Genomic DNA, 25,037 nt, shown 5'->3' on the forward strand with positions numbered 1-25,037 from the left:
AAAAGTGCTAACGCCAGACCCGGAGATCGGCTGATAAGATTCCAAGAAGGTAAAAATCAAATGAGCATATTTTCAAAAAAAGGGTGTCCCTTTAATGTCTTCGTGTCAGTTTATTGTTTAAAATGGTCCGCAAGTGTGCATGTCACATCTTCACATGGCTAATGCAAGATGATAATCTGTGGATAAAATGTGGTTCCTCACACCATCGACCATTTGATGTACTTCACACCTCTGTTCGTCTGCGCTCTAAATGCGGATAAAGACAACTTGAAATACCAGCTTGTTACAACATTACAGTCAACCAGAATGATTAACCCGTCCATCAAGAATGTGTGAACTGATGTGCACACAGAGAAATGCAGCAGGCCTCCTCCGTATTTCAACAGTAAGTGATAATGATTTAACAGAAGCTGTAGAGAGGATCACTAAGACCATGTCCACATGAAGCCAGACCTATCTTTTACAACATTGTCACCAAAAAATATCACACAAAACAACTAAAACTCTCTCAAATCGATGTAGTATACATGCCTGAAACATATGTGGCACTGTAATTCTGCCACAGAGATACAATAAAACAGAAAAGAATAGACTTTAAAATTAATTTAAAATTAACAAGGTTTATGCACCAAGTCTATTATTTTCTATTCTGTAAATACCCAAAATTACATGAAACCAAATTTAAGTTTATTTTGACTAAAAGTGAATTACTCATAGCCATCCCAAGTTAATCAAGATGTGGCGGTTGCTTGCTGGGTTTGTATTAGAAAACCCATTGTATTATGTAATACTTTCACTTTCATAATAAATAGGTTATGAATAAATATATTTGTACAATAATCGTAATGCTTTAGCTAGTTTGTAAACATCAAGTATGTTCTAAAAAAATGCAGGGTTGTGTTAGTCATGCTTGCGTAAAATATAAACAAACCCAAGCATTGGTTTTAAATAAAGAAAATTCGATATCATTTTATTATAATGTTCATTATATAACATGAATATTAATGTATTAACTAACACGAACAAACCATGAGCAATACATTTGTTACAGTATTTATTAATCTTTGTTAATGTTAGTTAATAGAAATAAAGCTGTTCATTGTTTGTTCATGTTATTTCACAGTGCATTAACTAACGTTAACCAAATTTTAATTTGAAATAAAGATTAATTAATGCTGTATAAGTGCAGTTCATCATTAGTTCATGTTAACTAATGTAGTTAACTAATGTTAACTAATGAACATTATTGTAAAGTGTTACCGAAAATTTAAGGTTAATTTTAATGCAGCCGCTTTGACCCAAACATGAGTTCAAAACAATCCAGCATTTTTATAGTGCAAAACGTCATGGTAGGTCTGTTTTGAAAAACATTTTCACATTATCACCAAAGAGTTTTTATAACAATGACCCAACGTATGCGCTCTATAATCAACAAACAAATATTTTTTTTTTTTAGATAACCAGTTTAAAATCCTTATGATAGCCATAACAAACACTTTAAATGTCTCTTGCTAATAACACAAACTTTTTTCAAAGCTTTTTTTAAGTCTCTTTCTTGGTGGTGGATGGGTATTTCACACAGGCCTGTGATAAGTACAGTACATTAACCGTGTCTTTGTCTTGGATCAGGGTCTGAAGCATACATGGAGCAAAGCCAACACGGCTCCACTCCCATCATGACCAAGCAGCATGAAGCACTTTTAATCAAGAGTCACATGACCTCTATCATCTGCCGCACACCCGCAGGAGCTCATCCAATCACACGCATCATCACTGATATGATGACATCACCGGTATGGATAGGCTCAAATGTCAAAACAGACAAATGCTTTAATGATCAGTTTCCATAAAAAAGCCCTACCGTAATAGCAGCTCATCATAACCGCTCATCGACTAATAGATCTTGACAAATCTGTAAAGTGCTATGCTAGGACACGGTGAACACTGGGAATTGGCGTGCATGTGACTAAGTCCATTTTTCCGAGAAGTGAAGGGAAGGTTATCAGGGTCGTTTCAGCAGTATATTGATTGTGTATTGTATGGAGATGGGTGAAATAAGATGCTGGGTACTGTATGGAGAGATATAGATTAAAAAATACATTTTTATAGCATCTACATATTAAATGGGTAATTATTATATCAAATTGATAAAAATTTGGATCAAAGGGTCAACAGCTATGTTTCCATCTATAGTAAAGTGGCAAATGAAACTGGAATAATCGCATAAAACATTTGCGAAAAAAAAAACAAAATAAAGTCGAAAAGCACAAATGCGCCACTTTCTCATCGACTGGCATCAAATGTCAAAAATAAAAATAAAATTTGCTTCAGCCCACTTTGGGCTTTTTCGTCTATAATAAATTACTTGCGTGCAGACGAAACGCAACAAACGCATTAAGTTCATCTTGCATTCGAAGATAAAAGCAGCGTGCTGTTTGGTAACACAGTCATATAAGACTTTTTTATGCGCAATAATGCGTATATTTAGTAAATCTGTTTCTAGTGGAGTTCATGCATATGTTTTGTTTATCGAATAAGACATTTCTGACTCAGTTGAGAACATACGTTTTTTATGCGCATTTTTAAATTATGGGCACCTTGGCGTTTCCATCCAGTGAAACGATACCCCAAAATGCGCACAAAAATTGTTGGATGTAAACATAATGTTTCCAAGTATTTTTAAAATGTTTAAAATTTTGTTTATTAAGTTTATGAATTAGCCTTTAGAGTATATTTATATTTTCTAAGTTATTTATTTATATCCTAAGTAGGGATGCACCGATAGGATTTTTTTGGGCCGATACCGATGCCGATTTAAACAGACAACTTCTGGCCAATACCGATGCCGATATTAAACACTTGTATACAATACTATACAGTTTATTTCTGCATCAAATTATTTTTACTTAACATGGATTTGATCTAGTTAACATTCAACTGACCAACATAATAAGAGAGGCACAAATTAAGCTAAAACAAATATAATAAGACAGCATGACAACCTTCAAAGGTGGTTTTTGCTATTCAGCATTTATTTTATTAACAACATTAACTCTTTTTTTTTTACATATAATGGATTTCTTTATTCAGTTAATTAATAAACAATCAGTATCTGCCTTTTTCTTGCTATTCCCGATATGCCGATGGTTTCAAATTCGGCCGATAAATATCGGCGGCTGATACATCGGTGCATCACTAATCCTAAGCGATTCATCAATCCATTTAAACAGATTAATTGAAAATGAACAGATTCTTCGAAAATGATTTTGACTTCTTAAACTTATTTTTGCTCATACCAGCGGAGCAAAATAGAAACAACATAGATTGATTTCCAATCCTACCTTCAAATTTATATATTAAGTTGTTCAAGCTTTATATTTAGATACAAAATACTTGATATCTGTAACACACGTGTACATAATCAGTTAGCATACTTTGCAAATTTGGAAAGGGAACGGTATGTGAACATATTTAAGCCTCGTTATGAATGTCACCCGGTTGTAATTTAGCTAATAAAACAGATGCCAAGTCTCAATGGAGGTATTAAATAACATCTGGTAGTGAGAAGCGACCTTACAGTATTTAGACTATAGGTCCAAATCCCCAATTGTAAGCGAGATTATATAAACATACATCTGAACTGTATTTCCTAGTACAAAACGACAGACATATATTTAGCACCGGTCTCCTTTATATAAATCCTTGAAATAAACTAATAAAGTTATAAGTCACAATACTAGTGGGATTTGATTTCCTATGTTAAAAACAGACACTTTGTTTCATCACTCTGAACAACAGCCGACTTAAAAAAAAAAGTCAGAAGAAACCCCAAACACATCCCACTCATTTCCCCTCGATCATGAGATCCAGAGCTGAACACTTCCTGTAGGTGCCATCCACAGGAAGTCTGGATCATGCTACTGGTGCTGCTGTACAGTGTTCAGCTCATAACACAAACAGGTAGATCCACAGGACATGCTGAAGGCCAGGCTTATTTACTATTTAAAGATCTTGACTGTAATTTCCTGACTCAAAAGAGGTCAAAGAATTGGGTCAAATAAGAGGATCATGTAAGGAAGCCCATTGTGGATAAATGATGTAATTTCTATCTGACATGTCTATGTAAGCACAAACTGAGCAGAGACTGATCTTTGTTAAACAATGTTTAGTATATTGTGAATTATTATCTTAATTAGATTCCTACTTTTGTCTGAAAACTTTTACGTTTTAAAAATGTTTACATTTTATGACCCCATAATGGGTTAAAAATGACCCTATGCTGGGTTTTTGTTATAATAACCCATTAGTTTGAAGAGTGCAAAAGTTACAAACTGGTCCTGGACAAAGAATTAGAAGAATTGTGTGCTATTAAAGGAGGGGTTCATTTAAAAATGAAAATTGGCCCATAATTGACTCACCCTCAAGCCATCCTAGGTGTTTATGATTTTCTTATTTAAGACAAACACAATCAGAGTTACATTAAATAATATGCTAGCTCTTTAAAACTTTATAATGCGATTGAATAGTGCAACATTTTAAAGCTTCAGAAAGCGCATCCGTCCATCAAAACCTAATCCCTACAATTAAGAAATGTCTTTTGAGACAAAGTGATAGGTTTTTGTACCCCACGGTTTGATTTGGGTCGGGTCAGCTTACTTTTGGTTGCTTTTCCACTAGGTGCAGTATACTTTTTTTTTTAATACCTCATCGGTTTGGGTTCCAAGAGACCAGAGCTGATACAAAATGTGACGCGAAAACACTGTAGATCACTGTTTGGTCTGGGGGAATCATCACTACCAGCATCATCGCTATAATGTAAAAGATTAGCTTTACCTTCATGCTAGCTTGCGCTGTCTCGAGTAAACCTGCTGTCATCTGTGCTTTGCTGTAAGTTCCCAAACTCCCTTTTAGTGATGAAAACATCCACAGCTTGAGAATCAGGAACACCATAACGATATTTTTACAGACTTGCAGTTTGTGGCGGCACATTCGCGACACGCACGTCCGCATACATGCTTAAATGCAACTTAAAGGAATATTCCATTTTCTTAAAAGAAAAATCCAGATAATTTACTCACCACCATGTCATCCAAAATGTTGATGTCTTTCTTTGTTCAGTCGAGAAGAAATTATGTTTTTTGAGGAAAACATTGCAGGATTTTTCTCATTTTAATGGACTTTAATAGAGCCCAACATTTAATACTTAACTCAACACTTAACAGTTTTTTTCAACGGAGTTTTAAAGGACTCTAAATGATCCCAAACGAGGCATAAGGGTCTTATCTAGCAAAACGATTTGTCAACATTTTTGACAAGAAAAATAAAAAATTTGCACTTTTAAAGCACAACTTCTCGTCTAGATCCGGTCGTGATGCGCCAGCGTGACCCCACGCAATACGTCATGACGTCAAGGGGTCACAGAGGACGAACGCGAAACTACGCACCAGTGTTTACAAGTGTGTTGAAAGAGGACCGTTCCTACGTTGTTGTATGTCAACTGATACTAATTAATGTCTTTGTGTCAGTTTATTGTTTACAATGGTCCGCAAACGTGCATTTTATGTATGTGACACGTGACCTCCCTACGTCACTACGCATTTATGTTAGGTCGCGCTGGACCGGATCTAGATGAAAAGTTGTGCTTTAAAAGAGCATATTTTTATTTTTCTTGTCAAAAATGACAATCGTTTCGCAAGATAAGACCCTTATGCCTCATTTGGGATCGTTTATAGTCCTTTGAAACTCTGTTGATAAAAACTGTTAAGTGTTGAGTTAAGCATTAAGTGTTGGGCTCTATTAAAGTCCATTAAAATGAGAAAAATCCTGCAATATTTCCTCAAAAAACATAATTTCTTCTCGACTGAACAAAGAAAGACATCAACATTTTGAATGACATGGTGGTGAGTAAATTATCTGGATTTTTCTATTAAGAAAATTGAATATTCCTTTAAATGAGGCTCAGTGGAGTGCGTCGACTGAAGCCATGGGTGTTTGTACAGAAACTGTCATGTGAGACAGAGGTAGTGATAAACGCGATGTGCAAACATTTATTTGTAGTGGTCAATTTTAATTTTGTGAAATAAATGAATGTATGGGAATGTATGAGGACGCTGTCACTTGAATGATGTCATAGCAGTAGGTAGAGCAAATATAACGACACGCCGATAATCACTCCCACTACGAACTCAATGGAAAAGCTAACCAAACCAAAGTGAGGTGAGCTGACCCGACCTGACCCAAACCAAACCGTGGGGTATTATGCAATGAAAAAAGCACTATAAGTAAACATTTATATTTCAAACTTTATAAACTTTCAAATTAATGTACACATGTTCACGAGAGAGCTGAGGTCAGGATGGAGGCTGACCTCTGACCCAACGTTATAAAACCCATTGCTTCACCTCGGAAGACATTTAATACCTGTATGGATTAGATTTTAATGGATGGAGCTTTAAAAATGGGGCACTATTCAATTCCATTATAAGACACATATACACCCAGGATGGCTTGAGGGTGAGTAAAATATGGACTAGTTTTCCATTTGCAGTGAACCATTACTTTAAAAAACTTCATTGCCTATGGTGCTTTGACTTCATGTTGGGGTATTCATACGTGGTTGCTTTTTTGAGTGGTTATTAGAGCAGTACTGGGTGACAGGTGGGTGTGCTGGATGTCTACTTAAAGCAACACCAAAGAGTTTTTTTTACCTTAAAATAACGTTTCCAAAAAAGTTTCAGTGGTTCATCCACTCAAAACAGGGTGAATGGCACTTTCACATTCGCTTTGCAGCCCTCTATCGGCCAAAACCGCACTAAAGAAGTTTCCAACCGTCGGGTCGCGGTCCTGTAGTTCGAGTGAAAACTACAAAAACTTGCTTTACGGCAGACCTACAATCCAATCAGAGCCAGCTATGCTGCAGTATTTACAACAGTGCTAATGAACAATTACACGTCTTACCTGAAGGGGGAGCAAAGAGCCAAAACTCTTTAGTGTTGCTTTAATAGCCCAGGTCTAAATACTGTAGTCCATCCAAGTCTCTAATAGTATGTTTATGTGGACCCATTGTTGTCAATCCTAAAGAATTCAGTCTGACTGACACTATGAAAGCATTGTTTGTATGAACCACAAACTTTGCAATTAAATGAAATTAAATTTTTTGCTTATCCAATTGAAACTTTACTCAGATCGAGCTAGGTCGGGTGTTTACATGAAGACTTTTCAGTCCGATTAAGGCATCAATCCCATTACTAACAGATTATTAGGTTGCATGGAACTAAAGATATTCTTGTTCCTAGATACGGTTCAAGTTAAACACTAAAGTTAACAGGCCTTCTTTTAGTTAGACCTTTGTTTCTATCCTACCAAGCACCAGCGATCACACAAACATGACTACTCAAGGTATTGAACTGTACATTGTAATGTCTATTAGCAATCAAAGGACATACAGATGCCTGCAATTTTGGTATTGAGAGCAAATCTGATGCGTGTCAGATGATTTGTAACAAGGAGAATGTGTGTTTGAGCACTGTCCTGTCTGTCAAAGCAGGAACTGGGAGGTGCTGGTGCTGACCTCCGAGAGTAAGACACATCAACCCTGTGCTTTTCAAACCCACAGACCCCTACCCAAACACACATATAGACACTACAACAAACGTAAACAAACAGCACACTTTCCAGACTACGAAACAGGGTAGTGGAGGAGTTCAGCCTTCTCCCGATATGATCATGCAGGAATGTAGCGATGGATTATGCAAACAGGGATGTTTGGGAGGTGAGGTCAGATCAGAACCAGCAGAGTGGGTGGTACCAACTACTGCTATTGCTGTTGAACACTCACGTTACACACGTAACACACACACAGCTGAGTTATTTTGACTACTCCTTCTGCAAAGAAAGACGCAAGTACCTTTCGAAAGTGAAATAGGATCGACAGATTTAAATGAGAGTGGTCACAGAGGAAGCCAATGGCGGTTGTAGGAAAAGGAAGTGAGAAGTTGTGGAGGGAAATGCCAGAATTGTCCCTCCATTTCCGACATTCGGTTTTATTTTATTGACACGGCCTTTGGTGCAGCTTTACGGGTCAAACAGGAAAATGACAGAAAGTATTAAAAGCACTAAGGGTAAATACAGTATAACACCTGTCAAGAATAAAATATGTCCTGATTCTAAATCAAAAGGAATAAAGACTATTCTTAAGGCCGTCAAGTTTCTGATTGCGTAATGGAAAAAAAACTCAGTTTTTTTACTGTAAAGCACAAAAAAGTAAAACAATTGATATTTGTTGTTTACATGCATTAATAGGGAGGTTTCCCGGACAGGGCGTAGATTTATGTTTTTAAATTAGGGCAGCTCAAATATGCATTTTAGTCTGGGACTAGGATAAGCCCTGTCTGGGAAACCACCCCTATATGTTTACCTTTTAAATGAAGACCAGTACTCCTTAAATAAAACTATTGCATGCATTGTTCTAGAGCCCGACCGATAAAGGATTTTGAAGGCCGATACCGATACAAATGTTTGGTGGTTTTAAAATCCGATATTCCAACATATCGGCTGGTTTTTTTTTAGAAACGCGCAACAAGATTTCCCTAACATTAGTTATTTTTTTGTTATTTATGAGTTTTAACTAAAATAATATGATAATGCATTTTAAAAAGAAATTTGTTTCTTTTATTGTCACAACAGAACAGAGGAACATCAAAATATATTAAAGTTCTGATTAGAGATGCTTAACGATTAATCACGATTAATCGATAGCAGAATAAAAGTTTTGTTTACATCATATATATGTGTGAACGGTATATAATAACTTTGTATAAATAAATGCACACACATGCATGTATATATTTAAGAAATGTTTACATGTGTATATACATTTGTATATTTATGTATAATTTATATTATTTATAAATATAAATACCTAATATATAAATATATTTTTTTCTTATAATTATACATGCATGTGTGCATATTTATATATACATAATTATTATACACAGTTCACACACATATATGATGTAAACAAAAACTTTTATTCTGCTATCGATTAATCGCGATTAATCGTTAAGCATCCCTAGTTCTGATAAATAAAATGTATAAAAATACAAACTTAAGCAGGGTTTCCCGCAGAAAATTTGTTAGTTAAGGGGGTAGGGTTGTGCGTGTGGGCGGGGCCGGGGGCATGGCAATCAAAGGGGCGGGGCGTACGCGTCATGATGAAAATATATTTTTTTAAACACTAGAAACTAGGACAGAAAGTGAACACATACTAGATTATTAATGAATTAAATGTTTTATCAACTGGCTGGTTATCCTCCAGACAGTGACGAACCATGTCTTTCTCTCATTTCGGCCATGTGGTGCCGTGCCCTGTTCACTATTCTCCAAGATGCTCTTGACGGCCTTTTGTGCGGCGAAATTTTTTTGGACGACCTAGTTAAGGTGGTAGGGTTTCCCAGCTTAGGTGGGCCGCCCGAACTGAAAAGTGCTGCGGGAAACCCTGTTAATATATGAAACGTAAAGGCCTTTGAACAAAAACACAAAAACAACATCAACCAAATCAAAGACTTGGTTCATAAATATAACTTTGAATAGGACTGGAGACAAATTCTTTTAAGTTCTGATAAATAACAACAACAGCAAAATATAAATTGCTGATCACTTGACTCAGGCAGTGGCTAGACGCCTAAATCTGGACCCCACCAGCAGCTACTGTTTCAGAGCGGTCTGTCAAAAACACCAACAGTGAGGAAATCTAATGAAGGCTGTTTTGTCCATTTTTTTTTTTAAATATTCATTTATCGGCCATTATGAATGCCGATACCGATAGTTTGGAAAATGCCTAATAGAGGCCGATAATTTGGCCTGCCGATATATCGGTCGGGCTCTACATTGTTCATCCAAAAATGAAAATACTTAATAAAAAAATGTCCCCTATTCCGTCATCATTTGAAGGAGCTAAATTACGATATTATATTTGTAATACAGTAAACTAACATAGGCGATAAAGCCCAATTTTATTTATAGCAGAAGTTGTGTGGTGTAGTAAAATCTGTCAAATGTTTTTCTCTTTCTTTATCATGAAATCTAAGAATAAAGGAAGACGGTGGTACAAAAGTTGTCACCTTTTTAAAAAGTACATATTTGTACCTATACGGTTTGTAATGGTATCTCAATGGTACACACATTAGAAGTGCATATTGGTACCTCAAATGTACATATCTGTATCAAAATGGTACCTTTTTTCTGAGAGGAAGAAGATGTTGTCTTTAGCATTACAATAAGGTTGTGTTAACATTACAAGAGTTAATGCATTAGCTAACACGAACAAACAATGAGTAGTTCTTTAGCATTTATGATCTTTATTCATGTTGGTTCATTGTGCATTAACTAATGTTAACAATACAACTTTTGATTTTAAAATGTATTAGTAAATGCTAAAATTAACCTGAACTAAGATTTCTATACGCTGCAGAAGAGTGATTCATTGCTAATTCAGCTTAGTTAATGAATTATGTTACCAAATACAGCATAATTGTAAAGTGTTACCTCTTTATGAAAAGCGCTATAAGGCGCAATGAAGGCACAGAATGTTCAATCTGATAAAAGAGAGGTGAAGGGGGGTAAGACTGGTATTGCTGCATCTGTGCCTTCAGTTACTCATTTGCTTTCATGTTTATACCGAAGCTAGATATATACCAGAGGTATTTTAACTCTTTAATAGCCCATAAATGATTCACTCCACAACAACAACAATAGCAACATAATAAAAAAACAGCAGAGTTATAAAACCATTAGCAGATAAAGACGGCTTTCCCAGAAAGGTCAAAAACAGCTTTTGCAAACTTACTACGTCAGGTTTCAACTGTTGCTACAGGGCTGTAACTGCCCAGAGTGTTTGCCTTGCGTATTTGCATATGATTTACATGACAGAACTGACGTTAGGAGATACCTTCTAATACGTGTATTTACCTGCTCTACTTTAAATACACCTGAATGCGTACATGTGCATGGCTATTACAAATACAAATGCAAACAAAAAAACATATATATTATTATAACGTATACTTATAGTCCTATTTCTTGAATATTTAGAAATCAAGGTAACATAAAAAAGAAGGAAACTGTGTCCTAACAAGGCATGACGTAAACAAAGAGGCAATCTACTGTATAAAATCTAATTTGCGTAAATCTGAGTTTCATTCTCGGCCACGACTGATAAGCGAGCAAAAAACAACATCTGTGGTTCAGCCCAATGAAAAATCTCATTGCTTCCCGTAACTGCACTTTAAACACATTCACTGGAAATAGACATATTGATCATTGCTAGTAATGTTGTTGGCTTGCATCTAGTTAGCACAAAATAGACCAAGCTATCATCATACTGTAGCTATAAACCGGTTAGTTCTTACGTTTATCAAAGAACTTGAGCTGTTTATGCCTATGACTACTTCACAGATCCAAAAAAGTAAAAAAAAAACAATTATTAACCCACAGACAGTTTCCTTGTCCTGAAAACACCTTCCTTATGGAATGCAGCGCTGAAATCCACAGATGCTTAAAATATCTCTCTACATTTGGATGTCAGATGACCACAATTCAGATGCTAAATAGCCATCATTGTCCAGCACCAGCCTGGTTAAGTGGAAGGAATTTTTAGATGGGACAATTATTCCCCTCAAGACAGGATCTCCCTGTGCTGTCTCGCCAATTCAAAACATCTGCTGAATGTCCACCTTACCTTTTCTTTTCTGATGGAAGGGACATTTTTGGACATACAACCCTTAAAACGGCTATTCTCTCTTTTTGATTAAAGTTATACCGAAAATTAAATAAAACTACACTACCGGTCAAAAGTTTTGGAACACTCGCTCGTTCTTTATTTATATATTTTCAGAATAATAATAATAGTTACAGAATAATAATAAACTTATTCAAACTATGGCATAACACAAATGTTACTGTGGGAATTAGGTTGTGACTAAAAGCATCCAAAATAAATCAAACTCTGTAGTAAAGGCACAATTTGCCTAAAAATTGCAAAACCGTTCTCGTGTCATTTTATCAAGAAACTTCTTGAAGTTTCACCTTAGAAAAATTTATTTGAAAGAATATTAAAGGAGTTCACATTTAATCTGGGATCTTATTGGCTGCTTTTCCTTTAATATTAAGTCATTTATTTAAAAAAAATATTATTTTAACATAAAATTATAGTTTTCTAATAAAAAAAATTAATCTGTTTGGTTCAGGTGTATTTTTGTCTATAAAAGTAATGTCAATCATTTAACCATACACCTTCAGATTAAATGATTTTTAAGATCAAAGTTAACATTTCAGTCAGATGCTGACCGCAAGTGTACGTATCATGTAGTCCTGTAGTCATACAACTAATGTTGCGTACACACACCAAAAGATAATCGGGCTGGTTTTGGGCCGATTTCCCCCCTTCCAACAATCCTAGCTATGTCCCGATTATCTTGATGGTTCTACAGATTATTTTATCAGATTTTCCCTTGGTGTGAGGAGTGTTAAGAGAGTCCGAACCTGATCGGAAGAACGTCAGAGCCACCCCAATCGCGAATCGTAAATATTAAACGTGTAATCCTGATGTGTTGGGGGAACCCTGAGGACAAACGTGCGCACACTCTTAAGATTATCACGTGAAACGAAACAATATCCAATCAGAAAGCAAAATGATGGAAGACGGAAGCAGTCATGGCGCAGCACAAAGTGAAGTTGATGCAAAGTGAACTTCTACAGACCATGTTCCCGCTGTCTCCATGACTTTTCATTCCAAACATCATTCCAAACACTATCATTGACATTTCTTCCTGCATATCTTCCGCCATGCTTTTTCTGAAGTCTAGCAAGAATTTGCGAGATTTCCTGTGTTCACAGTCAAGACTCTGCTTGAATATCTGTTTGTGGTGTGCTGTCTTTGACACATCATGGCACATCACACACTATAGGAGCAAAACTGTTAAAACTAGGATTTTTTATCTTCATGTTTTGATAAAAAAATATTTTGGTGTGTACCCAGCATAAAACTACAATTTTGTGTGAGGAACAAACCAAAATATGGGATGCTATTTATTAATGATCTTCATCCCAATAGTTCCCCTCACAAACATACAGGGGAGGTCTTTGACGATTGGTGCTTAGGTTGTATGGCCTTTATGATACTTCAGTGGTCATTTGTGTAAACGGACAGTTCCTGATGCAGAGAAAATGGGCAAAAAATGGTCCCTAGCTGTCACTGGGCTGGTACTGGTACCCTTTCAAAAATTATACATTTGCACCTAAAGAGTTCATATTAGTACCTAAGAGGTTCATACTGGTTCCAATGAGTGCATATTAATACCTTAAATGTAAACATTACTACCAAATATATACATATTTGCACCTAAATTATACATATATGGATCTTTTTAAAGGGTGCTGGCCCAGTGGCAGCTTTTGTGATGGTGCATAAACATGTACTGTTGTGTTTTAGGGGAAAAAAACAACATCATCAGGCAGTACAGACAACAAGCCCATTTGGGTGACTTGTGCCTTTAATGCAGTGTTTTTTATAATTTATGGAATATTGACCTTCAGTTAAAAGGTAAACATGTCTGTTTTTCCTCTTCCCGGCCCCAGCTGCCCACTTATTTTGACATGAGCAGTTCCTGTGCAGCTCCACATAAGACAGGACAGCTTTACGCGGAAGACAATGAGGAAATGACCTAGCATGTGTGAATCTGAGGACGCACAGATACGGGCTCTCCCGAAGAAACCGGGAGAGAAGGAATGAGAAAAAGAAAGAGATGACATCATGGCAAAGTTATAGGAGGATGGAAAGCAGGGTAACGCAACACTGTAGATAAACATGAGACAGCTGTATTTATGAGATCCAACACTGAGGGCGTTCCAGCTTTTTGGGTCGGGTGCATTATTTGGTCCGGCAAACCGGAATGCTGTAGACCCCACCAGATCTATACAGTAGGTCCAATCCGGTTAACAATAATGCAGCAACTGGCTTCCAACAAACCGATATCGGATGAAAGCAAGCAGCGCACGGTTTCTGTCCGTTTAACAGGAACAGTTGTGTAGCCAGCTGTCCGAAACAGAATTAGGAGACAGACGGTGTCTCTGTGGTATCCCATTGTGCACAGTTTCTTCAGTTCCAATTAAATTCAGATTATAATAGTATCATAATCTTATGACAAAGCAAGTATTAATGGTGACCATGGCAAAGTGTTTGTTTACAATCTAGGGTAAAGTTGAAAACAAGGTACGATGCTGAAGCAACATTGGTTGCACCTGCCAGGGCTGCACAACAATAGAGTAATGAAAGCTCTGTTGGTGGAGCATTGTGTTGGCAGTGCAAAGGTTGTGTGTTGGAATCTCAAAAAAAATAAAAAAATAATTATATATATATATATATATATATATATATATATATATATATATATATATATATATATATATATAGTTTGCATCTGCTAAATGCATAACATTTTTAAATACTGAGTTAAGAAATAATTGGCATGAACCAATGCTCTTAAAGATGCTTTTAGTAATTTCAGTCTAAACATTGTCTTAAATGTGTGTGAATTCAACATTTCAACAAAAGCACATTTTAAACGGTTTAATTTTGTGTTTAATTAATGCTTATAAGTTGTATAATAACCTAAAGTATACTACCCATCTCTAAACTGATACTTCTCAATACATTGACTTTCTCACTGATGTTACAAAAATGCAATTATTCGTAAAAAAGTTAAATCTTTAGCATCAGCAGAATATGATGGTGATATAAGTAAAAACACTCACATATCTCCTCAGTTTCTTCTCGGGTGGAGACTTTCTGAGCCAGCCCTGACAGATGATCTCTCCTTCACTCATTTTACGCGGAGAAAAACACAAACAACGCTGTAAATATCACTCTGAAGTCCTGAGATGATGCGGCTCCATCTATGTTGAACGCGAGTTACGCCGTACTACTGTGGATGTAAAGCGCGCTGTGCTGCCTTGGTACGTCATTTACTGCTGATGGATACGCTGCGCGGGCGGCGCGTCTCATGTGCGCGCACCGGGAACTCGGTTTCCATACAATACTACACGCGTCGGGAAACGAGCGGCGAGAATCGCTGGACGGAGATGAGGAGTACACGCGCTGATGGAGGAAGTGCTGTTAGTGCTGTCTGCTGTTAGTTTTCGCACTCGTACACACATTAACATACAAGCACGCCACGCCTACTGAACCGACGGGACGCGCGCTCGTGTGTGAATAGGAATGAAGATTACACGATTGGATTATTTTTACTTGTATAAAAGTATGGCAAAGTTGCTTACTGTATGCGATACAAAAAAATAATAATAATTTTAAGTAAGTTTATCGTGTTATTTTTTGTTTGTTAGAGTAGAAAATTAATTCTAGCCGAGTCATCTCTCAGGATTAAAGAGCTGTACACAAGTTTATCATCGAGCCATTAATAGTGAGTACGACGACATCTACTGGACGAATGTGGTTAATACAAGTGCCATTCACAAGCTACAATAAAAATGACTCTCGATAATAATTCACACTGCTTATTCTCTATTTTTGTATTTATACTATTTTTAGAATAATAAAAATTCAACAAAGCAACAATTGTGAATTAATAAATTATATTTGATTATCTTCAGTGTAGATAATAAAAATGTTCTTGTGGCATTTTATCAAGCTGGGCTCTGATTGGCTGGTTTTTCCTTATAATATATACCTTTCTTTATATAAAAAATTGTAATAAAAATAAAATGTTGGCAAAAATATATTTTGTCTACAAAAATAATTTCAAACGTATAAGCTTACATCTTCAGAAAAATCAGAAGGTTACGAGAAACATTTCGGGGTGGAGGGTTCCCGGACAGGTCTTAAGTAGTCCAAGACAAAAATGCATGTTTGAGCTGTCTTAAAATAAAAAAACGCTTGCACTGCAATATCTTTAAATATATCAGTGTCATTACTTTGCCTCAAAATGCACATCAGTAAAGGTTTTTGTAAGGTATGTTTGTAAAAACTACTTAAAGGGGACATTTCATAAAAATCGAACTTTTTCCATATTTAAGTGCTATAATGGGGTACCTAGTGCTTCTTTTAACCTAGAAAATGTGAAAAAGATCAACCCAGTAAATCATTCTCTGCAAGCATGTGAAAAAATAGGTCATTGAAATTTGGCTCCCCTTGTGATGTCAGAAGGGGATAATACCGCCCCTTTATCTGCACTATCCAACTACAGCACTGCCATTTAGTGCAGAGATCAGCTCATTTAGATTTAAAAAGAAAAAAAAAAATGCACATTTTTGCTCACACCTACAAAGTGGCAATTTTAACGTTATAATAAATTATCTATATGATATTTTGAGCTAAAACTTTACATATGTAATCTGGGGACACCAAATATTTTAAGAGGTGGTTTCCCAGACAGGGATTAAACAAAAAAAATGTAAGCTCTTAAAATACATCAGTACTCTTTGTTTTGCCTCAAAATAATTTTTGTAAGGCATGTTTGTTAAAACTATTTATATTTCCTAATTAAACTAAGGCCTAGTCCTGGTTTACCTGGTTTATAATCCCTGTCGGGAAACTGCCCCTAAATGTCCTAATATAACTAAGGCATAGTCCCGGCCTAATCTTAACCCTGTCTGGGAAACCGCCCCTGCAAGTCAAAGTTTTGAACGGTAGTAGGAAACCTTTATAAAAACCTTTATAAAAAGTGACCAAGAGCATATATAGCAAAGCAAATTTATTTACTCCAGAACAGTAAGGGGTGTTGACACATTTTGCTTTTCGAGATAAAGTTGATTTAATAATGTTGTTTATAAATATTCAAATGAAAAGACAAACAACTGTCAAAACAAATCTGTCATTGTTTTTACATTTTAAGCACACTGACCATCTGCTCCTATGCATAATGGAGAGGATGTTTCATAAAAACTGTATTAGTCACGGCACCAAAGCGATGACATGAATAAAAAATAAACATTACGGAGCACATTCCATCATTCTTGTATTTTATAACGCACAGTTTTAAAGCGGGCAGGAGTGTGAGGACCTTGCGAATGGAATCACATCTTTGATATTGTGAACTCCCAAAATGCACTGCAGGTACCTCTCAAATCCCATCCCGAAACCCCCGTGTGGGACGGAGCCAAACTCTCGCAGCTGCAGATACCTGCCAACCACAAACATTTATCTGTTATTGGAATAACAAAGATAAAAATATGGTCAGAAATCATGAACGGTTCACATGAACCTACCATGCATATGCGTCCTCCAATCCAGTTCTGTAAAATATGAGATGATAACAATAATGTATTGCAGAAGTAGCTTCACATGAACATATAAATGACAATATATGTGACCCTGGGCCACAAAACCATTTTTTGAAATTGAGATTTATACAACATCTGAAATGTGAATAAATAAGCTTTCCATTGATGTATGGTTTGTTACAATAGGACAATATTTGTTAACTATTTGAAAATCTGAAATCTGAAGGTGAAAAAAAAATAAAAATATTGCCTTTTAAGTTGTCCCAAATCAAGTCGTTAGCAGCAAATATTACTAATAATATTTTGTTTTATATATTTACGATAGGAAATGTACAAAATATATTTAAAATCTATTATTATGACCCATATAATGTATTATTAACTATTGCTACAAATATACCCATGTGCCTTATGACTAGTGTGGTTCAGGGTCAGATATTTTATGCATTTATGACTATAAGAAACTGGAAACATTGTGCTCGTACTGTGCTAGTCGACTCTTTAAAAGTTCAAGCCTCTCTTCTCTCAGAGATCCACCACAAAGCTCACCGACCCCAGGCACTAAGAGGTCTACAGCAGCCGCCTGTCAAAAAATACCAACACCAATAACTTACTGGGCAGGAAGTTAAGAGACAAAAGGCAAAATAATGGAGCTCAGCTAATCTTTCTTTGTGTCAGAGGGACAAAAATGCTAAACTAAAATATACAACTAATGTTTTTTACTACAATATATTTAACATAATTTCAATATATGAATTAGTTACATTATAACTTAAGATTTTTATGATTTAAATTAGTGTATTGTAGCTTTGTGCAAAATTAAAATGTTAGCCAGGATTCATCCATATGATTTACATAACATTTCACATTTTTACACAGCTGGTCTGGACAATAAAAAAAGTCTTTGGTAGACTGAGATTTTATTGAAACGTGTAACGGGTCCACATATGGAAAACATTGATATGTACTGAGAGTTCTCTCACAGTGTGACGGGGTTGATCTTGGTTGTCTCTGGCATAGAAAGGCTTTAAGTCGTAGGGATAGTCAACAACAAAGACTGGGACATTCCCACAGTGTTTCACCAGAAACTTCTCATGTTCTGTCTGAAGATCACAGCCCCACTAATGGAAACAAGCAGAGATGGCACGAGAACAAAAGCTAAACAGACACTCTTGAAACACAAATAAGGACTTTTTTTTAAAAAGGGACACGCCCAGATTTTGGGAATTTAGCTTATTCACCGTATCCCCCAGAGTTAGATAAGTCCATACATACCTTTCTCATCTCCGTGCGTGCTGTAACTCTGTCTGACGCAGCCCCCGCTAGCTTAGCTTAGCACAAAGACTGGAAGTGAATGGCCTCAGCTAGCATACTGCTCCCAATAAGTGACAAAATAATGCAGACATTTTCCTATTTATGTGTTGTGATTTGTATAGTCACACTGTGTACAAAAAACAAGGTCATATAAGACACAGCCATCTTTAACCTGTATACACACTGGGAACTACATTCTATATCATTCCGCCCAAGTAGCAGTGCTTCGCCTTCTGAGAATATAGTTCCCAGTATGTTTACTGTTAAAAGATGGCTGTGTCTCATATCACCTTGTTATTTGTACATGGTGTGACTATACAAATCACAACACATAAATAGGAAAATGTTCGCGTTATTTTGTCACTTATTGGGAGCAGTATGCTAGCTAAAGCCATTTACTTCCAGTCTTTGTGCTAAGCTAAGCTAGCGGGGGCTGCGTCAGACAGAGTTACAGCACGCACGGAGATGATAAAGGTATGTATGGACTTATCCAACTCTGGGGGATACGGTGAATAAGCTAAATTCCCAAAATCTGGGTGTGTTCCTTTAAATAAACATTTTTCGAAAGCCATGTCAAAACTAAAAGAGTGAGAAGTGTAGGATTAATAAACAGATTTATATGCTGTAGTTCACTTGCCTCTGTGCTGAATGTAAAGTTTTGTGAACTGTTGTTAAGAATGTCGATGGCTTCAGTGTAGGAAATGCTACAGAAAGCATACAATGTATTAATAAATTGCTAAAATGCTGATTTAAAAAAGCATCATTAACAGGCCTGGTTTCACAGAAAAGACTTAGCTAAAGCCAGGACTAGATGTTTAAGCATCTTTTATAAACATGCCTTGAAAAAAGACATTATTGGTGTGTATCTTGAGACAAATCAATGCTTTCAGGTGAGACAGCTCAAACATGTGTTTAAGTCTAGGACTAGCCTTAAAGGGACACTCCACTTTTTTTAAATATACTAATTTTCCAGCTCCCCTAGAGTTAAACATTTAATTTGTACAGTTTTGGAACCCATTCAGCTAATCTCCGGGCCTGGCGGTACCACTTTTAGCATAGCTTAGCATAATTTAATGAAACTGATATCCAAACTCTTTTAAAACTTGACTCTTCTGTAGTTACATCGTGTACTAAGACTGACAGAAAATTCAAAGTTGTAATTTTCTAGGCCAATATGGCTATGAACTATACTCTCATTCTGACGTAATAATCAAGGACTTTGCTGCCGTAACATGACTGCAGGAGGCGCAATGATATTACGCAGCGCCCAAAAATAGTCCCTTTAGTATCCTTCAATAGCTTTTAATTTTCAGTCTGTCTTAGTACACGATGTAACTACAGAAGAGTCAAGTTTTAAATAGGTAAAATATCTAAACTCTTTGGTCATTTTTGAGTGCAATGCTAATGAGATAAGATTCAATGGATTATGCTAAGCTATGCTAAAAATGGTAGCGCCAGACACGGAGATCATTAATGTTTTTAAAAATGAATGTTTAAAAATTAAATGTTTAACTCTAGGGATGCTGGAAAATGAGCATATTTTCAAAAAAAAGTGTAGTGTCCCTTTAAGCCTTGTCTGTGAAACTTGTTAAAAATTATAGTGCAGCAGGGATGATTTTTTTGCAGGCATAACCTGAATGCCAATTGGCATTTTAACACGTCCGGTTCCATCGTCCCACAGTCAATGGGGTTTTGGTTAAGCGCCTTAAATAAGATATTGGGTTAAAAGGGTGGTTGCTAACAAGCTGCTACAGACTTTGTGAAGTCATCACGTATGAAAATCTCAAAAGCAACGCAACATGGGCACAAATCCCAACAATAAAGTTTCAATAAAGTAGGAAATAGCTGTCGGTAGATTGGTGGTGTTGATGCTGAGACACGGTGGTGTAGTTCGCTTGTAACCTAAGGGGGTGTGCACACCAAAGCTTTAAACGCGGCTGAAATGACAGGCGGACGCCAACAGAAAACTTTTTTGAGCCGACTGCCAGCTTTCTTCAGCGTTCTTTATGATCAGTCGTTGTACGATGCACAGGTTGGTTGATGTGATTTTGTCCCGCCCCTCCACCACTGTGATTGGACAGCTGTGTGAGAACTGACGAGCTGAGCTTTTCACCCAAAGATGAATATTTTTTAACTTTCGACACTCAGCGTGGAAAAACCGCAGAGCGCCATCTTCCATTGCAAACAACTGAAAACATACGCCGGCCACCACTGTAAACCTTGTGGTGTGCACGCCTAAGGTTAGTTTTTTATTTCTAGTAAACACATTTAAGCTTTAAAATTAATAAAAGTTATGTTTGTCTGTGAAGATTATCTTGTTGGACAAATTGTGTAACTGCCATAAACTTAGTTAAACATAAAGCTTATTTTTTGTGATAATCCAAAAGTTTATTAGAATGGGAAAATTTAAATGAATGGGATTTTTGGTGAGGGAACCAGTGTCCCACTAACTTCTGGGTTGGCCTACAAAAATACACAATCCATGCAGCAGTCTATAAGAGGTGATACAGATAATTTTTCATAAAGATAATTACTAAGATCTTACTTAAATATATTTAGATCTCATCATATTAGGGAATCAAAACAGACCGTACCAAGATATAATACATACACATGAAATTTTCTTTTCAACATGAGATTCACTTGGTCCTGAGGAGATTAAGAGTTGAAAGGTTAACATGCAACAGGGCTCTAAAAACTTTACAAATCCAATTATGTCTCTCTTCATTAAAATCAACAGTATCTGCATCATACCCCATGTCCTGGTGCAATATATTTGTGAAATAATTCAATATCATCTGCGCAATGGGACATCAAATGCTCCGTGGTGGATTTAAACAGGTTCTCCATAACCTAGAAAGTTTCAGATTCACCTTTAAACCATTAATAGCTGCTTCAGAGATGTCAATGCTATAGTTGATGCAAAAGTTATACCTCCATTAGATCTCTTAATGATTCAGTAAAGGCAATTTCAGCTTCTACCATGTAAAACTCAGCCAGATGTCTCCTGCTTTGAGAGTTCTCCGCTCTGAATGTAGGACCAAAGGTGTAGACTGCTGAAAAAGCCCTAAAACAGTCCAACAATATGTATGTTACCACAGAATGGTAAAACATTCAACTTACAGTTTCTTTAAACCCACAATATGTCAGATTTTTGTAATACAATATCCAAAAACCACTTGTACAGTGTGATACATTTAATGCTGTTGTGTACTTATTTACATTATACCAAAAGTTCCTAAAGATTTGTAAATCCAGAGAAATTCCTGATTTAAATAATGGCTCGTACCTTGTCTCCCTTGTAATTGTCGCCATTTTAGTGAGTTAATATCTGCGCTATCCTCAGTTACCGGTTGTAAAAATTCATAGATATTAACACTAGATGTCGCATTGGCTACGGCAGTTCATTGGACCGAATGTGTCAAATAGAGCCGCCATCTTGAAACAGGGGAACCCCGCATCAGCTTCATTGTAGGCAATGGTGTAACGGAAATAAAATCCTCATGAATCAATTTTCTTGGTTTTCCTTTGGTTCGTTTCAACAGTCAGACATGTATTTAGCATTGAGTACAGAAAAAAATTAAAGTTTTGATATTTTGAAAATCTACTTTTTCTAACTATAATGCATAGTGCTAGTAGCCCTAACATCCACACGCAGCACAAAAGTCCGGCATCATCCATGAATTCGAAGTACAGGTGGAGATAGCAGTGTTACCTAGCTACTTCCAATGACAAGACCCCTGTTCTAAGATGGCGGCGATTTTGACGCATGCTTAGAACCCCAATGCGACATCTAGTGTATATTTCTATGGTAAAAATTATGGCAACATGGGTGGGCAAACGCGGAAGTGGCGGTTATATGGCCTCTAACACGAAGCTGTTGAGCCTTGCAGCTAATTCATTACGTTGGCATAAAATAATGTGATCAAATGTACATGTAAAAAAACATTAATTCATCCAAGAACATGATTAGAGAATTCCATACATAACAACATGTCCTGTTGTTCAACTTTCCTGCATAATGCCATTAAGCTTCACCTTTGTTATTGTGTAATAGCGACCTCTAGTGGTGAAAATCTACAAACTGTGGGCTTCAATATGTTTCATGCATATTATTAAAATAAAAAGGGTTTGTCTTTACCCTGCCATCACTTCTAGGTGCAATTGCCCTGATACTGTTAGATAAGCTGGCACAGAGAAGAAATGTGGGTTTGGGTCATCTGAGGCTTTTTTATCACCTGCAGGCTACAGACAGAACAAATAAATATATCAATTATCAGAATATCAGTTATTATTGTATCAGTGATACAATTTTAATTCGATTTACAATAAAAATGCTACCTCTAAACACTACATTTATACCTAATGCATGAAATTTGAGATTTTGAGTACCTCGACTTGAAAGAGTTCACCAGCACCCTCACAGTCATTTGAGGTGATTATTGGTGTGTGTATCTGCACATAACCATTATCCTAAAACAAGATTAAAAACAAGACTTAATTAATATTCATTGTAAATACACATACTGTTTTACATGCTGGACTATTTACTTGCCAACAATCTTTGATATATTTAGAATTACAGTAAGCAATTGTGCTCATAAGTTTATTTGCAAAAACTGTAAGGTGTTTGCAAAAACTAAATACATTTTTTGTGTTTTGTTTCATTCAGTAAAAATTGAATAGTCGTGTAAGGAATTTGTTCACTGAATTACACTTATGTGAAACAACAAGTTCATTAATATTCTCATACCCTGAAAAACGATTGGATGGCAGCTGTCGCTTCGCTGCGTATCCTGAGGAGGGAACTAAAGGCGTTTGTTCGGCATCTGAGATGGGGAAACTGTCTGATATATTCCAAAGGATGACGCTCTTTGATTTTAAAAGGAAATTCCTAGATCAGACATACAGTGATAGATTATAAGTGTTGTCACAATTCACTTTGTAATCATACGATGCGTGATGTCAGCACTTACCACGGGATCACATTCCCCGACCACTTGAATATGTTGAGCTTGTATCTCTACATTTTGTCTCTTGTTAGGACTCCTCTCCAATGTGCCAGTGATGTCAACAGCACACCCAAATGTAAGGTCTCTTGACAAAGAAAGCAAAATATATCAAACCAAGACCCTCGATTTAAAATAAGGAATTGGACATTAAAAATGTAAAATGAGTTTAACTTCTTCAAGAAACAAAATACTGTATCATGTGGCTTCTATGTCTGAATGCATCAAGCTACATTAAAATACACTTGAGCAAGAAACGTACCTGGTGTTCAGATGTGAGCTGGCAACCACCTGAAGAGGCTTCAATGAGCTGCCATCATTGACATGTAAGAAGAGATTGTCCTTCTGTGGTCTTACAGATCTGACCCACCCCTGCAACACAAGCATTCATGGTAACCTGATGTAAACATCACACGTGAATTGAAGACTACAGATGTCTCACCTGTATTCTAACATCTGATCCTATATCCGTACATTCCAGTATATCACATATCCTCATTTTTTTGGAGATCATGCGCCTGCAATGTCGTTGGAAGAATAATGCACCACATCGAGAAAACAACGATGTGGGTAAAACAGGTATGCGAAGTAATGTGACAGGTATCATTAAAGCTAAAAACAAGCGCACAAATAGATAAGATTTAAGAGATTTAATATATGCCCTGATTGCTTTTTCAGCTTTAAATGTAAGTGCAGCTCACGTCCATTTGTGTAATGTTATTGTGGATAATCTACGACTATAAAATGCATCCAAGAAAGCGTTATCATTTAATCTTTCTCTATTTTGGTTTTGACATTCACGTTGTTCTCAATGCGCTTCCTGAAATCGAAAAACGTCACAACTTACGTCATGTATAAGCAGATTCCGATTGGTTGAAACATGACATGCGCACTATGATTGTAGGTGTGTTCGACTTTATGTGGCGCCGCAAGAACTGACAGGGTTATGACGTCAAAGTACCGCGAGAGCGATTCGAAATTAGACTTCTCAGTAGGATTTCTCGAAAAGCTCTCGCGAGACTTTGACGCCGCATGAAAACGAACAAGCCTAATATCAGGTTTTATTTTTTAATTTAGCAGGACACACAAAGAGAACAACAGGTGAATGCGTATGTTAAATAAGTATACAACAGTCATAATGCATTTATATAAATACGTTTCTAAAAAGAAAGTGCTTTTTTATCAGTGGTCATGGTAGTCCAGTCATAAAATAAAAAAAATGTTTTAAATAATAGCGTAATCTGTTATGTGAAAGCCAGACTACAGTTTAGCAAGACCAGTTTAAAGTTATTTATGCCATTCAATGAAATGTCTTTGTGAAATAAATTTAAAATATTAATAAAGATCCGGAACCCAAAGTTTGCTGTGAAAACTACAGTCTTCCACGCTTTAACAAGTAAAACTATATTCCAGTAA

General features: G+C 36.3%; 1 protein-coding gene across 4 annotated transcripts in view; it reads right to left on the bottom strand.

Annotated features, from left to right (window-relative positions):
• Positions 1 to 24,459, bottom strand: part of LOC135771397 (asparaginyl-tRNA synthetase) — a 95,863-nt gene extending 71,404 nt beyond the window's left edge. Inside the window, exons 1-14 of one of the 4 annotated variants that reach the window (XM_065281618.2) lie at positions 24,064 to 24,459; positions 23,884 to 23,993; positions 23,589 to 23,709; positions 23,366 to 23,506; positions 23,005 to 23,085; positions 22,754 to 22,857; positions 21,547 to 21,679; positions 21,367 to 21,465; positions 21,224 to 21,261; positions 19,250 to 19,316; positions 18,282 to 18,419; positions 17,784 to 17,881; positions 17,284 to 17,310; positions 17,136 to 17,198 (exon numbers count right to left, since the gene is read on the bottom strand). In XM_065281618.2, the coding sequence (XP_065137690.1) occupies positions 17,136 to 17,198; positions 17,284 to 17,310; positions 17,784 to 17,881; positions 18,282 to 18,419; positions 19,250 to 19,316; positions 21,224 to 21,261; positions 21,367 to 21,465; positions 21,547 to 21,679; positions 22,754 to 22,857; positions 23,005 to 23,085; positions 23,366 to 23,506; positions 23,589 to 23,709; positions 23,884 to 23,993; positions 24,064 to 24,228 (1,385 nt within the window). In that variant the 5' untranslated portion in view covers positions 24,229 to 24,459. Of the gene's footprint in view, positions 1 to 14,814; positions 15,207 to 16,756; positions 17,199 to 17,283; positions 17,311 to 17,783; positions 17,882 to 18,281; positions 18,420 to 19,249; positions 19,317 to 21,223; positions 21,262 to 21,366; positions 21,466 to 21,546; positions 21,680 to 22,753; positions 22,858 to 23,004; positions 23,086 to 23,365; positions 23,507 to 23,588; positions 23,710 to 23,883; positions 23,994 to 24,063 lie in introns of those variants that run through there. The other 3 variants (XM_065281617.1, XM_065281616.1, XM_065281614.1) reach the window with 3 other exon arrangements.
• Positions 24,460 to 25,037: the final 578 nt, after the last annotated feature.

Source organism: Paramisgurnus dabryanus, chromosome 8 (genome assembly GCF_030506205.2).
Source record: "Paramisgurnus dabryanus chromosome 8, PD_genome_1.1, whole genome shotgun sequence".
NCBI classification, from domain to species: Eukaryota; Metazoa; Chordata; class Actinopteri; order Cypriniformes; family Cobitidae; genus Paramisgurnus; species Paramisgurnus dabryanus.